This window comes from Cervus canadensis, chromosome 13 (assembly GCF_019320065.1).
Source record: "Cervus canadensis isolate Bull #8, Minnesota chromosome 13, ASM1932006v1, whole genome shotgun sequence".
Classification (NCBI taxonomy): Eukaryota; Metazoa; Chordata; class Mammalia; order Artiodactyla; family Cervidae; genus Cervus; species Cervus canadensis.
In genome coordinates, this window is record NC_057398.1 from 37,946,911 (window position 1) to 37,963,623 (window position 16,713).

Below are 16,713 nucleotides of genomic sequence, written 5' to 3' on the forward strand. Positions count from 1 at the left end.
GGGAGCTGGTGGCAGAATGTGTTTATGCTGTAAAAATTCATATGTACTTGAGATCTGTGTGATTTTCTACATGAGAGTTAGACTTCAACAAGCAAGTTTACCAAAGATGATTTTTTGAAAGGATATATGTTTTTATTTCCCTGGAGGAGAGCATGGTAACCCACTCTAGTATTGTTGCCTGGAGAATCCCATGGACAGAGGACTGGCAGGTTACAGTCCATAGGGTCTCACAGAGTCAGACATGATTGGAGCAACTTAGCATGCATGCATGCACATGTTTTGTTTTGTTTTTTTTTTTAATTTATTTTTTAAATGTTTATTTTAAAATTTATTTTTGGCTGTGCTGGGTCTTTGTTGCTACTCGGGCTTTCCTCTAGTTGTGGTGAGTAGGGGGCTACTCTCTAGTTGCAGTGTGTGGGTTCTCATTGCAGTGGCTTCTTTTGTCGCGGAGAACGGACTCAGGGGCACATGGGTTTCAATAGTTGCGGCATGTGGACTCAGTAATTGCGGCTCCCGGGCTCTAGAGCACAGGCTCAATAGTCATGGCACATGGACTTGGTTGCTCTGAGGTATGTGGGATCTTCCCAGATCAGGGATTGAACCCACGTCTGCTGCGTTGGCAGGCAGGATTCTTTACCAGTGAGCCGCCAGAAAAGCTCTTACCGGAGATTCTTATTGCTGGGCCCATGCTGGAGGCCAGGTAGGAGGCAAGTGAATTATTCTCCGGGAGAAGGGATGGGAACTGAGACCTGGTGGACGAGGTGGGGGATACTGGTCCAAAGAGGCTGAGAGAACTTGCTGATGGGTTGGGTGTGAGCATTGGAGTAGAGGGTCATGGGAGAATTCAAGGTTTGGGGTCTGAGTTATGGAAGGTTGGGGTGGCCTCCATCATTCCAGGGAAGACCAAAAGTTTCGAGGAATTTCTGTCCTGACTATTATAACATGAGGTTCCATCTCAGGCCTGGTCTTGACAGAAACTGGACACCAGGCTTCCTGGGACCTGAGGGGCAGGAGGGAGGGTGGGGGTCTGGGACCTTCCTGGACTTACCAGTGTGTTTCATGCTCCAGAGGCGAGCCCCTGAGAATGACTGTCTTGGAGACCTCAGCCGCTACTATGACAAGGCTGCCGGGAAGTGCTGTCACCGCTGCCGTGAGGGTGAGTGGGGGTTGCTGGGGTGGGGACGAGGGGAGTTTTGTCCTCAAGTTACAACAGTCTGGGGAGACTGGTAAGTGGGAACCACCAGAGTCAACATCGTCATTGTCATTGATTGTAGGTTTCTGAAGGCCATCCCTTTGTGAGCTTTTGTTTTTAATGATTGTGTGCATGCTAAGTTGCTTCAGTGTTGTCCGACTCGGGGACCCGATGGACTATCGCTCACCAGTTTCCTCTGTCCATGGGATTCTCCAGGCAAGAATACTGGAGTGGTTTGCCATGCCCTCCTCTAGGCGGTCTCTTAATTGCTAGTTCTGGCTTCCCTGGTGTCTCAGTGGTAAAGAATCCACCTGCTAATGCAGGAGATGTGGGCTGTATCCCTGGGTCAAGAAGATTCCCTGGAGAAGGAAATGGCTACCCACTCCAGTATTCTTGCCTGGGAAATCCCATGGACAGAGGAGCCTGGCAGCTTACAGTCCAGGGGGTAGCAAAGAGTCAGACACAACTGCGCGACTAAACAACAACAATTAAACACTCACTGTACATATACTGGTCTGGGGCCTCACGTGTGTTGCATCATCTTGTCAGATCCTCATGATTATCCTTTATTGTTGCCATTTTGGCAAATGAGGCTGGGGATGCTGCAAGGTTAAGCAAGTTGCCCAAGGTCACAGAGATAGAAAATGAGGGAGCTGACTGCAGCCAGATCCCAGGGTTCCGTGAACCCCAGAGCCTGGGCCATCAACACCCCCTGACCACCCCTCATTTCCAGCCCTTTGCAGGCCTCATCTATCCTGCTCTGGGAGCACGTTTGTCCAGGGCTGCCAGGACCACAGTTCTCTCAGGGACAAATTTCCCTGCCCAGAGCTCAGTGGGCTTGCCTCCACCCACCACCCTGGCCCCGGCACAGTGATGGGCATCAAAGGTAGATGACAGGCACCATCAGGAAATCCTTCCGGAACAGAGATGAACCTGTTTGCCCCACTCTGCAGATGAGTCTAAAGGTCACAAGGTCATAAGGCATCCCCATCCTCTGTGGTTATCACAAGTCCCAAAGCACATCCAGTGGCCTTAGCTGGGTGGAGTCATGAGATGAAGTTCAGCTGTGGTCTCTGACCTCGGGAACAGGGACTCATGGGGGAGGAAAGATATTCATTATTATGTCAGCAGAGGGCAGAGGGGCCTACAGTCTGAGGACAGCAGGCTTACACTCCGCCCACAGCAGGACAGGAGGTGGGCAGGGGTCTTCAGGACAGGTAGAGGGGCCAGCATTGCTGTCTGGAGGATGGTGACAGGCCACAGTGCCCAAGATCACCAAGGCTGTGTGCCCTGAGCTGGCAGTAACCCTGCTCAGTCTGTTCCCTGCAGGCTCCTTGCTGCACCAAGAGGGCAGACTCAGCCTGCACCCAGGCCACCCAAGGACCGAGAGAAATGTTTTGGGAAAGAATTTGATATTTTTTATTTATAAAAAATGATTGTAAGAAGTCATTGTAGCAGAAAAAGTAGAACTCTATTGGACTTTCTTGCCTTTATTTTATGGTTCAGTGTTGTTTTTGAACATACCTAACAAGTGGGGCCCCTTGCTTTTTAGTGCTTGGGACTTTACCCACATAGCCACGTATGAGGGGCCACATATGGCCTGCCACCCACACAGCCACCCACCCATGTACATGCTGTCCTTTCACCCACTGACTAACCTGTCCATCCCTTCCTCTTCTGTCTCCTTCCTCCTATCCTCCCCCTTCCTATTTTTGCTGCCATCCATCCCACATACATCTACCCATCTGTCTCAGTCTGCTCAGGCTGCCGTAAGAAAATACTGCAGACTGGGGACTTAACAACAGACTTATTTTCTCATAGTTCTGGAGGTTCTTGAGTCCAAGATCAAGGTTCCAGCAGGGTTTGGTTTTGTTTCTGGTGAGAAATCTCTTCTTGGCTTGCAGACAGATACTATATCATGGCAGAGAGAGAGAGAGAGAGCGAGAGAGAGAGGGAGATCTCTTCCCCTTTTTACAAGACCACCAATCATATCTGATCAGGGCCCCACCCTTCTGACCTCATTTAACCTTCATTACCTCCTAAAACCCCTATCTCTAAATATTGGGTTGGCCAAAAAGTTCATTTGGGTTTTTTCATAACATCATCAGAAAAACCCAAATGACCTTTTTGGCCAACCCCACTACATTGGGGGGTTAGAGATTCAAGGTATGGATTGGGGGAGTACATAGTTCAGGCCATAGCACTGGACCCCTCCCATCCATCCCTGACCTATCTCCCCACCTTCTCCCATCCCCCTTTTATCCACTCTTCCACCCACATCCATTCAACAGTTATTTATTGCTCGTTCTTATACTGATGTCACTTATCACCTTTCCAGCTTTTTCTCTCTCAGCCTTTCTACAGGGACTGCTCTGCTTGGTGTCCTCTGAACCTACTGTATGCTTTCGGGTTCTGGGCCATTGTACATGCCTGTCTGCACCCAGGATGCCCTCCCCCACCATCTCTTATCTGGCTGCCCTCCTGGCACCCTTCCCTCCACAAAGCCTTCCCTCACCAGCCCAGGTTTATGTGGCTGGTTGTATACCACATCTCCCCAGGGGAGCAGAGGTCAACGTTCCTGGGTGGTGTGGCCCACGGGGCTCTGATTTTCCGTAAGACCCACAATCCCAGCTGCAGGGAGAAAGACAGACACTTCCTTTCCATGCCCCCCAACCCCTTTGGCACCAGCCTGGCCGGGCTTTGATGGGGAGTGAGTGGGAAGAGCGGGTGATATCCCAGTCCCTGGCTCCCTCTACTTAGATGCCGTGGAGGGAAGAGGGGTGCTCCCTCTCCCCCCGTATTCCCTCTCTGAGGCCCACTGACTGGGGTAACTGAGCACCTGATGCTGGTGTGGTGGGCGGGGCATTTTGCTGGAGTTTTATTGACCTTGTGCTTCCGGGCATGCAAGAGAGGAAAAATGAAAAACCCACAAAAACCCCTTCCTCTGTCTCTCGGGGAAATTTCTGACATTTTGCCCGCCGCCTGCAGTCTGCACTCGGCTGCATATGGGGGCAGCTTGGTGGAGGAAGGAAACAGGGAGACCTTTGAGGCTGAGAAATGATGTCGTCAGGTTCCTTCTCCCACCCAGGCCTGTTATGCCCTTTCTAGCATCCTCGACAGTTGATCCCCAGCCCTCTGCTTACACACTCCCCAGTGACAGCGAGGTCATTCACTTGATTCATGACAACAGCCACAGTTACGTTGGTGAAGCATGTTCTGTGCCAGCGCTGAGCCCTGTAACCATCTGAGTTCGCTGAGCCCTGATAGGAAACCCAGAGAGGAAACTTGCACACGGGGGGGAAGGCGGGGCTCCGGGACTTGCCCATGGTCACATGCTAGCCAGCGGCTCAGGCGGGGTCACATCGCTGTCTAACTAGAACCCTGAGCTCTTCCCCACTATTTGGCACTGACCCCAAGGCACTCACTGGGGGGAGGAAGCAGCATAGGAGTTGGCCAGGGCCAAGGTGGGCAGAAGGCATGCTCTGGTTAGAGGACGGAGAATATGCCAAGTCCTAGAGTGAGCAAGGATGGGCATTCAGGAACTGGGAGGAGGGGCTTCCCTGGTGGCTCAGTGGCCAGTGCAGGAGACGCAGGTTCCATCCCTGATCCAGGAAGATCCCACAGGCCATGGAGCAACTAAACCCATGGACCACGACTACTGAGCTTGTGCTCTAGAGCCTGGGAGCCGCAACAACTGAAGCCTGACTGCTCTAAAGCCCATGCTCTACAACAAGAGAAGCTGCAGTGAGAGGCCCGTGCACCGCAACTCAAGAGCATAGTTCCCGCTTGCTGCAACTAGAGAAAAGCTTGAGCAGCAACAAGAACCAACACAGCACAAAAATAAATAAATAAAATTATTAAAAAAAAAAAAAAGTCCCAAAACTTGGAGGGGCTGAAAAACTGAAGAGCCCATGTGGGGGCTGCCCCTTTCCTGTTCTGCATCCTGCTTTCTGGATCACTCCCTTTTTGTGTCCAGACTAACCTTCTCATAGGAGGCGCCTCCCTCAGACATGGGGGAGCGGGGCCGATTTGAAGACAGGCCTGGTGTTAGGCAGAGAGCAAGGTTTGTTTGGGGCCGGGTGGGTGGACCCTGTCTTGTCCCTGGGGGAGCTGAGGGTTTCTTCAAGGAGGAGGCAGCCTGCCCTCCCCACTCTGGCTGAGCTTGGCTGGCCCTCAGTTTCCTCCCCATTTGGGTTTCTCCTTCAGGGCAATGGGGGGACGCCCGACAAACATCTTCCAGCTCTAGTCCCAAAGCATAAGAAGAAAGCATCTGATGGCTCAGATAAGGCCAGAGTCACCTCTGCTCTGGTTCCCCAATGACAGAACTGCCTTGGACCACTGCTAGCAGGGCAGGGAGTGGGGGAATGGGGGCAGTTCTCCAAGAAAGGCAATCTGTGGGCTGAAAAGTCCATCTGAAATGTGTCTGCTGCACCAGGCAGTTAGCATCTGGGAGCCCTGAGAACACATTCCAGGGAACCTGACTTGGTTGGAATATGCAGAGGGGTCCTTCCTGGAGGAGGTGTCTTGAGGATGAGCAGGAGTCAGCCAAGGTGGGAAGTGGGTATGCTCTGATTAGGGGACAGAGAATATGCCAAGGCCTGGAGTGGGCAGGGATGGGCATTCAAGAACTGGGAGGGGCTCCATGTAGCTTGTCAAGGGTGTGATAGCTCAGTGGTAAAGAATCCACCTGCAATGTGGGAGACGTGCATTCGATCCCTGGGTCGAGAAGATTATCCTGGAGTAGGAAATGGCACCCCACTCCAGTATTCTTGCCTGGAAAATCCCATGGACAGAGGAGTCCATGGGGTCACAGAGTCTGCCGTGACTTAGTGACTCAACAACAACAATAAGGGTGTGAAGTGGGTTGGGGGAGGGGAGGGCGGAGGGACTGGCGGCCCAGACTCAGCGAAAAGCAGTTCTCTGTGTGGGAGTTTCTGGGGCTGGAGCATCTGCGGCCGGGGTTGCCTGATGCTGAGCCAGAAGTGAGAGGTGGTGACGGGAAAGGGAGGACAAACCCTGAGAACATCTGGAGTCACAAAGGCGCTGTTTTCAGAGGCTGGGCGCATCGGCACAGAGCGACACTTGGGAACCAGTCCTGAGAGCCAGAACAACACCAGAGGCTTTCCTCACCATTCGGTTTCTTTTTCTCAACTTATTTTTCAGTTGGAGGAAAATTGCTTTCCAATGCTGTGTTGTGCGCATGCGTGCTAAGTCGCTTCAGTCACGTCTGACTCTTTGCTACTCCATTAAAAACCAAAAGGCTGAGAAAGTAGAGGCGGTACATACACCGTGCGTGGGTGCCTGCTCACTCGCTCAGTGTCCGACTGTTTGCAGCCTCCTGGGTTGCAGCTGGCCAAGCTCTTCTGTCCATGGGGTTCTCCAGGCAAGAATAGTGGAGTGGGTTGGCATTTTCTCCTCCAGGGGATCTTCCTGACCCAGGGATCAAACCCACCTCTCTTACGTCTCCTGCGTTGGCAGGCAGGTTCTTTAGCACTAGCACCACCTCGGAAGCCTTGTGTTGGTTTCTGCCATACAGCAGTGTAAATCAGCCATAAGTATATACATATATGTCCCCTCCCTCTTAAACCTCCCTCCCTCCCACCCCTCTAGATCATCAGAGCACAGGTTGATCTTCCTGTGTTACAGAGCAGCATCCCACTAGCTGTTTTACACATGGTAACTTCCCTGGTAGCTCAGTGGTAAAGAATCCACCTGCCAGTTCAGGAGACGCAAGAGACACAGGTTCGATCGCTGGGTCAGGAAGATCCCCTCGAGTAGTAAATGGCAAACTGTTCCAGTATTCTTGTCTGGAAAATTCCATGGACAGAGGAGCCTGGCAGGCTACAGTCCATGGGGTCGCAAAGAGTCGGACACGACTGAGCGACTGTGTGCACACACACGCAGTGTATGTATGTCAGGACTGCTTTCTTAACCATTCGATTTTGTATTCTAAAAGTGGAGCTCAGGGGAGAAGATCTAAGTGGAATATGGGAAAAGAAGAAACAAGCAGTGAATAAACACGCCTCATTCTTCTGCTGCTTGAGCTCCAGAAGCTCCAGCATCATTTCTTCAGCCCCTATGGCCTTTCTGATCTCTGTACCAGCCACCTCTGTTCCTCCCGTAGGGCCTCTGCACTGGCGGCTCCCTCCTTCTGGAATGCTGCCCGCACTCCCCCCACCCCACCCCCACCTCCTTCAGTCCTTTGGGACTCCGTGGGCCCCCCTCCTACTGTCTCACGCAATCACTCCTCTCCCCACTGCCTTCCTCTCTTGGAGCTCCTGTTCTATGTTCTTCCAAGGCTGTCTCCACATTGGAAACCCACTTGCTCATTTATTTCTTTAATTAAAAAAAAATTTTATTTACTCTATTTTTTGGCTGCCCTAGGTCTTCGTTGCTGCACTCAGGCTTTCTCTAGTTGCAGGGAGGAAGGCCTACTCTCTAGTTGCGGTGCGGGGGCTTCTCATTGCGGTGGCTTCTCCTGTTGTGATGCAAGGGCTCTAGGTTCTTGGGCTTCAGTAGTTGTGGCACACGGGCTCAGCTGCCCCATGGCATGTGGGATCTTCCCAGACCAGGGATCAAACCCATATCCCCTGCATTACAAGGCAGATTCTTAGCCACTGGACCACCAGGGAAGTCCCTAGTCTAGATTCTTTTGGTTGTAACAAACAGCAGCCTAACTCACTTAAGCCCAAACAAGACAAAAGGGAAATAATTGGTTCAATAATAGAGGGGTCTGTGGTGCCATAATTCAGGTCTGAATGATGACCTCAGGAGTCCTTTTCTCTCTGTCGATGTCACCTCCTACTCATCTCCTTCTGAGGCTGGCCCTGCCTGTACCCCAGCAGCACTGACCCTCCAAGGTGACCTGACCAGGAGCATCTCTGCTTCTCTTCCCCAGGGTATTCCCCGAAGCAGCTGTGCCCAGAGGGGTCCCACCACTGCGAGAGGCAGTGTCTGCACGATTATTACTTGGACATCAATGACCGCTGCACGGCTTGTGTGAGCTGTTCTGGAGGTAAGGGCTGCGTCTCTCCTCCCCTGCTCCTTCCAGGGAGGATGGGGGGCCTTGGGGGTGGGAGGGAGGCAGGGGAGGCAGAGCACCTGGAAGGTGGGAGGTGGCGAGAAATGAAATTTGGTGCTTGTCCTCTGAATCAGCCCCCTGGTGCTTCAGTTTACCTCTCTGCATCTATGAATTGATATCAGCTGTGATTTTTGCATCCATACTTTTTTTTTAATTGGAGGATAATTGCTTTACAATGTTGTGTTGGTTTCTGCTGTTGCTGTTCTTCAGTGGTTCACTCTTCTTGACCCCATGGACTGCAGCACGCCAGGCAGATCTGGCCTTCACCATCTCCTGGAGTTTGCTCAAACTCATGTCCATCAAGTCGGTGATGCCATCCTACCATCTCATCCTCTGTCGTCCCCTTCTCCCCCTGCCTTCAATCTTTCCAAGCATCAGGGTCTTTTCCAATGAGTCAGTTCTTTGCATGGCTGGCCAAAGTATTGGAGCTTCAGCTTCAGCATCGGTCCTTCCAATGAATGTTCAGGGTTGATTTCCTTTAGGACTGACTGGTTTGATCTCTTTGCAGTCCAAGGGACTCTCAAGAGTTCTCTCGGGCCACAGTTCAAAGGCATCAATTCTTCAGTGCTCAGTCTTCTTTATGTCTAACTCTCACATCCGTATATGATGAGTAGAAAGATCAATCTTTGACTCTATGGACCTTTGTTGGCAAAGTGATCTCTCTGCTTTTTAATATGCCATCTAGGTTTATCATAGCTTTCCTTCCAAGGAGCAAAGGTCTTTGAATTTCATGGCCGTAGTCACCATCTACAATGAATTTGGAGCACAAGAAGGGAAAATCTTCCCTGCTTCCACATTTTCCCCCTCTATTTGCCATGAAGTGATGGGACCGGATGCCATGATGTTAGTTTTTCCAATGTTGAGTTTCAAGCCAGCTTTTTTACTCCCTCATCGAGAGGCTCTTTAGTTCCTCTTCATTTTCTGCCATTAGGGTGGTTTCTGCCAGACAGCAGTGCAAATCAGCCACAAGTCTATACATATCCCCTCCCTCTAGAGCCTCCCTCCTGCCCTCCTGCATCCATGCTTTTTAGAGACTTAATTACTGATACCATGTTTCCTCGATGGAGGGATGTACACTTACACATTGACTCTGCTAAACCCCAGGGGAAGATTCTTTTCTTATCTCAGCTTTACAGTGAGGAAACCGAAGTTTAGGGAGGTTGAGGGCCTTTCCGAAATTACAATGCTCTGGTTAATGGAAGCACTAGAGTTTCAGCTATTGGTTTGACACCAAGGGCTGTGTTCTTCCCCAAGACCACAGTGCTTCCAGGAGAACATTTTCAATAAGTGTGTTTATTGTTAATTTCTTATTAAGGGTAGTGAGTGTGGTTTGTGTGCTATCTCATATTTGTTTGTTGGGTTTTTTTGGGGGGGAGGATGGGGAAATTTGTTGAGATTTCTTCTGGCTTAATACATTTTTGTGGGCTTCCCTAGTGGCTCAGCAGTAAAGAATCCATCTGCCAATGCAGGAGACACGGGTTCAGGCTCTACGTCAGAGAGATCCCCTGGAGAAGGACATGGCAACCCATTTATTCATTTATTAATTATTAATATTCCAGTATTCTTGCCTGGGAAATTCCATGGACAGAGGAGCCTGGTGGGCTACAGTCCATGGGGTTGTAAAGAGTAGGACATGACTTAGCAACTAAACAACAACAAATAAGTTTTCATACTGTTTAGTATGTTTAGTGTGTTTGGGGAGAAACACGTATTATGTTTGTTGTGTACAGAATTCCATGTGTACCTGTCTGACCAAGCTTGTTAATACTTATGTTCTTTTAATAAGATGCATCCTTATTTATTTTGTCACTTTCACAAAGGTTGGTTTCTGAGACAGATGTGTTGAAATCTGTCTCCCAACATGCTTGTTTTCATCAGATTTTCATGGTGTTCTATCTATTTTTGTTTTATAAGTGTCAAAGCTATGTTATTAGGTACAGTGTTCGTGAGTATCATATTATCCTCGTGGGTTGGACCTTTTATCGACATGAAATACACCTCCCTGTTTCTTATAATGTGTTTGCCTTAATTTTTGTTTGATATTTTTGTTTAATATTAAGATTGCCATTCTTCTTTGTTTATGTTAACATTTCTCTGATATACTGTTACAATTTTTAAAATTATTGACCTCATTTTATTAAATGACAGTCATATGCATCCCTCACAAAAATTCAAGCAGGGACTTCCCTGGTGGTCCAGTGGTTATGACTGCACTTCCAGTACAAGGGTCATGGTTTCCATCCCTGGTTCAGTTCAGTTCAGTCGCTCAGTCATGTCCGACTCTTTGCGACCCCATGAATCGCAGCATGCCAGGCCTCCTTGTCCATCGCCAACTCCCGGAGTTCACTCAAACTCATGCCCATCGAGTCGGTGATGCCATCCAGCCATCTCATCCTCTGTCGTCCCCTTCTCCTCCTGCCCCCAATCCCTCCCAGCATCAGGGTCTTTTCCAATGAGTCAACTCTTCGCATGAGGTGGCCAAAGTATTGGAGTTTCAGCTTCAGCATCAGTCCTTCCAATGAACACCCAGGACTGGTCTCCTTTAGGATGGACAGGTTGGAGCTCCTTACTGTCCAAGGGACTCTTAAGAGTCTTCTCCAACACCATAGTTCAAAAGCATCAGTTCTTTGGCACTCAGCTTTCTTCACAGTCCAACTCATCCCTGGTTAGGAAACTAATATCCTACATGCCATGGGTGTGGCCAAAAAACAAACAGACAAAAACTTCCCCCAAAACAGCAACAACATAAAAATTCAAGCAATACACAAGTGTACGGAAGAAAGCCAGCTCTGCTCTTCCCCAGTCATGGGTGACTGACACCTCTTTCCCTCTCTGTAGAGAGAAGAATGAGTTGGTTCATAGCCAGACATACCATACACACACAGAAAGAAGGAATCTTCAAGAGGATGAGATCTTACTGCTTATGGTGTGAAAATGATTATCTTTAACTTTATTCAAATATTTCAGAGGAGAAAGGAAAGTGAAGAAACTAGACTATCACAAGAGGTATCACAAGGGTTTTAAAAAAACCCTCTGAAATTAACAGAAGAGGTTATGAAAATCAATAAGTGGTTAGGAATCATTGAAGGAATGACTGTCTCTTGTGGTAAAGTCATATTCTACTTGTTTCAATTTTGGGGTAGCAGAGAGTTGCTTGACTCCCTGTAATGAAAAATGAATGACTTGTTGGCCTCCCCATCCTCTTCCTGACGTTTATAGTTTACATTATGTTTGCTCTGCATAGTCTGATGTTGATCTTCTTTTCTGTAGCCCTAAGTCCACGCTAGCTTTACTCTGTTACTTAAATTTATCCATTGTGCATTATGAGTCCATTTATCACAGCTTCTCATTCCTGAATTTTTCATTTTGATTTATCACTTGATTGGTCAGGTTTCACTGTCATGTGAACTTTCCAGGGATTCTTTTGCACCTTCCTTGACTTCTTTCATGTTTGAAAATATCTGTCTCTAAACTGGAATGACCATTTGGACAGGGATAATATTATCCTGGGATATATTTTCTCTAGAATTTGGTAGGATTGGTACACTGTCTTCCTGTGGTAAATAGTGCTATGGAGGCATTGCCCTTGAAAATATGTGAGCTATTTTCAATTATCTTTTGATATTGATTTCTAACATAATTCCATAGTGATAAGAGAACAGACTGTATGACTTCAATACCTTTAGACGATGAAATTTTTGCACATTGTTCTATGTCTCTGGATATATTTCAGTGCCTCCTAGTTTGTAGTCTATGGGAGCTCGAATAGAATTTGTATCCTACTGTTGTGTGAAAATTGTATAAATCTTTATATTGAAGTGGTCCATGGTGCTTTTCAGGTCTACTATATCCTTCTACTTCTCTGTATAGCCATTCTATTAATTTTTGAGAGTTTGATATTGAAACTCCATCTAAAAATCTTAATTTATCTACTTAAAAAGTATTTGTAATATATAGTGGAACTATATAAAAGATAAAGACGTTTTGAAACACAATGTAAAAAAAATATTGCCGTGAAAGATTCTGCAGTCAGCTTTTTCCTCTCACCTTTGTAGGTGACTCCGAGAATCATTCTTTCTCTATTCTTAAGGATCAAAAACTTAGCCAGAATATGCCGTGATATTGTTTGCAAACAATTCTTCCTGGTATCTGGTATGTCTTTTCTATCTGCAGATTTAGTTCTTCATTTCAGGGGAATTTACATGTATTTTTTTATTTCTGCTCAACAGATACATCTCAATGTCAACTTGATGGATGCCAGTTGTTTTTATGTTTGATTGTCTTGCTTTTCCTCTTTGTCCATCATCTTCATTCATTGCATGAATATCTGCCTTTTTACCTTGCATTCACTGGTGTTTTTTCAATCTTTTCTCCATGCCATTAACTCAATTTTCTATCTAACCTTTTTTTATTTCTTGCAGCCCAGGTATCATAGGGCCCCCAGGATACTGGTAGTTCACTTATTGAATTTCTAATGATGGTGCTGTGCACCTCAGTTTGTTTTCTTTTGCTCTGCAGTCTTCCTTCTTATCTCATCCTTTAAAAAAAATCATCTTTTTTTTTTTTAAAAACTCTTCCTTTCTTGAATTTATATTCTTACTGTGTATTAGTTGCTCAGTTGTGTCAGACTGTTTGTGACCCCATGGACTATAGCTTACCAGGCTCCTCTGTCCCCAGAATTTGCCAGAAAAGAATACTGGGGTGGGTTGCCATTTCCTTCTCCAGGGGATCTTCCTGACCCAGGGGTCAAACCCGGGTCTCCTGCATTGCAGGAAGATTCTTTACTGTCTGAGCCACCAGAGCAGTTATATTCTTATTAAGTTCCTTTATAGTGTGAAGCACTCCTAGGATTGCTTATTTGTTGTAGACTGGGTTCTTTGTCCTTGCAAACTATATTCCTACCTTTTTTAGAACTTTCTCTCTTTCTTGTCTTCTCTCCTCCCTCCCTTCTGTCGTCTTTCCTGCTATAGCACATTCACATAGTTGCCACATTATGTTTTTCCTTCTTGCTCAAGCTTAGCCTTGGCAGCAACTCTGTTCCTGACACAGTGTGAGGGATTTCTCCTTCACACCTGCCACACCTCACTGGACTCGAGTGTCTTCCCAGCTCAGAGCTTCAGCTGAGGTGTGTGTGCTTAATTGCTCAGTCTTCTCTGACTCTTTGCGACCGACCCCATGAACTGTAACTCGCCAGGCTCCTCTGTCCATGGAGTTTTTAAGGCAATAATACTGGAGTAGATTACCATTTCCTTCTCCAGGGGATCTTCCTGACCCTGGGATCGAACCTGCATCTCCTGTGTCTCCTGTATCACAGGTGGGTTCTTTACCCCCTGTGCTATGGGGGAAGACTGAGAGTTAATTCTTTTTTTTTGGCTGCACTCTGTGACTTGCAGGATCTTAGCTCCCCACCCAGGGATTGAACCCAGGCCATTGCAGTGAAAGCATTGAGTCCTAACCACTGACCACCAGGGAATTCCTGAGGGTTACCTAAAAATAATCATGGTAAAATATACATAAAACTTCTTAGTTTAACTACTTAAAAGTATACTGTTGAACACTGCTGTATTTAAAATGGATAACTAACAAGGACCTATAGTATAGCACATGGAACTCTGCTCAATGTTACATGGCAGCCTGGATGGGAGAGGGGTTTGGGGGAGAGTGGATACATGTATATGTATGGAGGAATCCCTTCGCTGTTCATCTGAAGCTATCATAACATTGTTAATCGGCTACACCCCAATACAAAAGAAAAAGTTCAAAAGAAAAAAAAAGTGTACTCTTCAGCAGCATGGAGTACATTCATATTTTTGGGTGACCATCACCATCACCTAGCTCCAGAATTTTTTCATCTTCCGCAACTGAAACTCTGTCCCCATTAAATACTAGCTCCACATCACCCCCCAACCACAAGCCTTTGGCAACTATCATTCTACTCCCTGTCTCTATGAATTTGACTACTCTAGGATGCTCATAGATGCTCATCATACAATACTTATCCTTTGTGACTTATTTCACTTAGCATAATGTTTTCAAAGTGCATCCATGTTATGACATGTCAGAATTTCCTTCCTTCCTAAGGCTGAATGATATTCCATTGGACGTATCTACCACATTTTGTTTAACTGTTGATGTCCATGGGCATTTGGGCTGTTTCTGCCTTTCAGCTATTGTGAATATTGTTGCTATGAACATATTTGTACAAATATCTGTTCAAGTCCCTGCTCTCAGATCTTTTGGGTCTACACTCAGCAGAGGAATTGCTGGATCATGTGGGAATCGTATGTTTAATTTCTTGAGGGATCTTGAATGTTACTTTTGAGACTCATTTTAGGAGCTCCAAGGACCTTGATGGGGGGTCAGAGAGCAGCCAGAGATAGGTATTGTCCTGGTGGCAGGGGGTCTGCCTTCCCTTCTGTCAGAGTCTTTATCAAGCTCCTGCTGCCTAGAAAGGGGTGCATCCACGCCTAGGGCTTCTGCTCATTCCTCCCACTTGGCCTGGCTTCCTGGAATTGGCAAGTCCAGGCAGTCTTTTCCGCCTCTGCCCAGGCCTGTGACATTAATGGGCAGGCAGCTACTCAAAGAGTTTGTTTTTTCTTTAGTTTTCCATGGATGTCTACTCACTGCTTTTAGTTGGTTTCTCCAGATTTTTGAAAATTCTCAGGATTTTATTCTCTCCTCAGTAAAGCTTCTGGGGTTCAAGTGAGAATGAGGGGCTACACCAGCATCATTGCAACAAGGAAGAGAGAGGAAAGTGTCCTGAAATGGTTTTAGGGGCCAGGTGTAGGGGAGGGGAATTTTGTCATGGTTGCCCACATCCCATTGGCCAGAACAAAGTCACATGACCGCCCATCCAGCCTCAAGGGAGGCTGGGAAATGCAGTCTTTTCTGAACCCCTTTGAAACAGAAATTGGGAACACAGTCATTGTGCCCTAGGGGATTCCTTGTCATAGCTACAATTTCCTTTGTCTCTCAGAGGATATTAAGTGTCTCTATTCCAAAGGCGTGTTCTGTTTTCTCTTTTATCTGTTTTCTTAAGCGTTAGTTCTGTTTGAGTTTGGGGCTCTTTTTTCTTGGTGCTGCTTTTCTTTGAGTTTTGGTGACTTCAAGGTGTGCACGTGGTATCTGATGACCTGGAAAGGGGTGGGAGGTGGGGAAGGTGGGGTGGGGGTGGAGGGTGAAACCCGCCTCCAAAGGCAGTGAAGGGGAGCGAGGTGCTGGGCGGGGTCTGCCAGAGGCTGCTCCTCTGGGTCTTCAGGGTCCCTTCCTCCCCCCAGGGCCAATCAGCTCACCTCACCTGAGTCTCCTTGGGGAGATGCTTGGCTTCTTAGCTCTGTGGCATGAATGGATGAGGAGTGCGGGGTGAGGGACCTAGCTGGGTGCTGCTGCTGCCCTCCTTGTCAGATTCCCTCCCTATCGCCCCGGCCATGCGCCCACTTGGAGACAAGCACCAGAGCCTCTTCCAGCATAATCCCCTTGGGTATATTTTGGGCTGTGGTCTCCTTTTTCCATCCAACCCCATCTGCCTTCCTTGTTCCAGGAAGGCCTCATCATTTCTGGTTGACCCGGGATGCCCCTTCTTGTTTTCTCAGGGATATTTGCATTTATTATTATTTTTACCAGTGATTTTTTTAGAAGATAAAACTCATCATTTAAAGTATACAGTGCTGTGGTTTTATATTCACAGTGTCTATCTATTTCCAGAACGTTCCCTCCCCCCAGAGAATTCCTTTGTGATAACCATAAATGGATTATATCTTTTCAAAATTGTGAATCACTATGTTGTATCCCTGAAACATATAATATTGTACATCAGCTTTATCTCAATAAAAAAAAAAAGAAACCCCTTAGCTCCTAATTCTCCCCTCCTTTCATCCCCTGGCAATCACTAATCAAGTCTCTGTCTCGATGGATTTGCCTACTCTAGACATTCCATGTAAATGGAATCATGCAGTTTGTGGCTTTTAGTGTCTAGCTTCTTTCACTTTATGTAGTGTTTTCAAGGTTTATCCATTTGTAGTGTGTATCAGTACGTCATTCCTTTTTTATGACTGAATAATATTTTATTATATGGCTATAGCACATTTTGTTTATCTGTTTATCAGTTGATGAATATCGGCTTGTTTCTACTTCTTGGCTAGTATGAATAATGTTAGTATGAACATTCACCAACAAGTTTTTGTATGGACATATGTTTTCAGTTGTCTTTGGTATGTATCTAGAGGTAGAATTGCCAGATCATATGGTAAATCTATACTTAACTTTTTGAGGAATTGCCAGACTCCTTTCCACAGCTCTGTCCTACTTTACATTCCCACCAGCATTCTAAAAGGATTCCAGTTTCTCCACATCCTCACCCACTATTGTCACTGTCTGACATTTATATTCTGTCACCCTAGTGGATACAGTGTGGTCCGTCATTGTGGTTTTGGTTTGATGA

The 16,713-nt window shown here is 47.0% G+C and overlaps 1 protein-coding gene across 4 annotated transcripts in view; it reads left to right on the forward strand.

Annotated features, from left to right (window-relative positions):
• TNFRSF8 (TNF receptor superfamily member 8) overlaps window positions 1-16,713 on the forward strand; it is a 78,550-nt gene that overhangs the window by 16,989 nt on the left and 44,848 nt on the right. For all 4 annotated transcript variants that reach the window (XR_006272648.1, XM_043485816.1, XM_043485815.1 and 1 more), the window contains exons 2-3: window positions 1,069-1,156; window positions 8,091-8,207. Coding sequence is in view for 2 of the 4 variants with exons in the window: in XM_043485816.1 (XP_043341751.1) it covers window positions 1,069-1,156; window positions 8,091-8,207 (205 nt within the window). In the remaining 2 variants the exon portion in view is untranslated. The remainder of the gene's footprint in view (window positions 1-1,068; window positions 1,157-8,090; window positions 8,208-16,713) is intronic.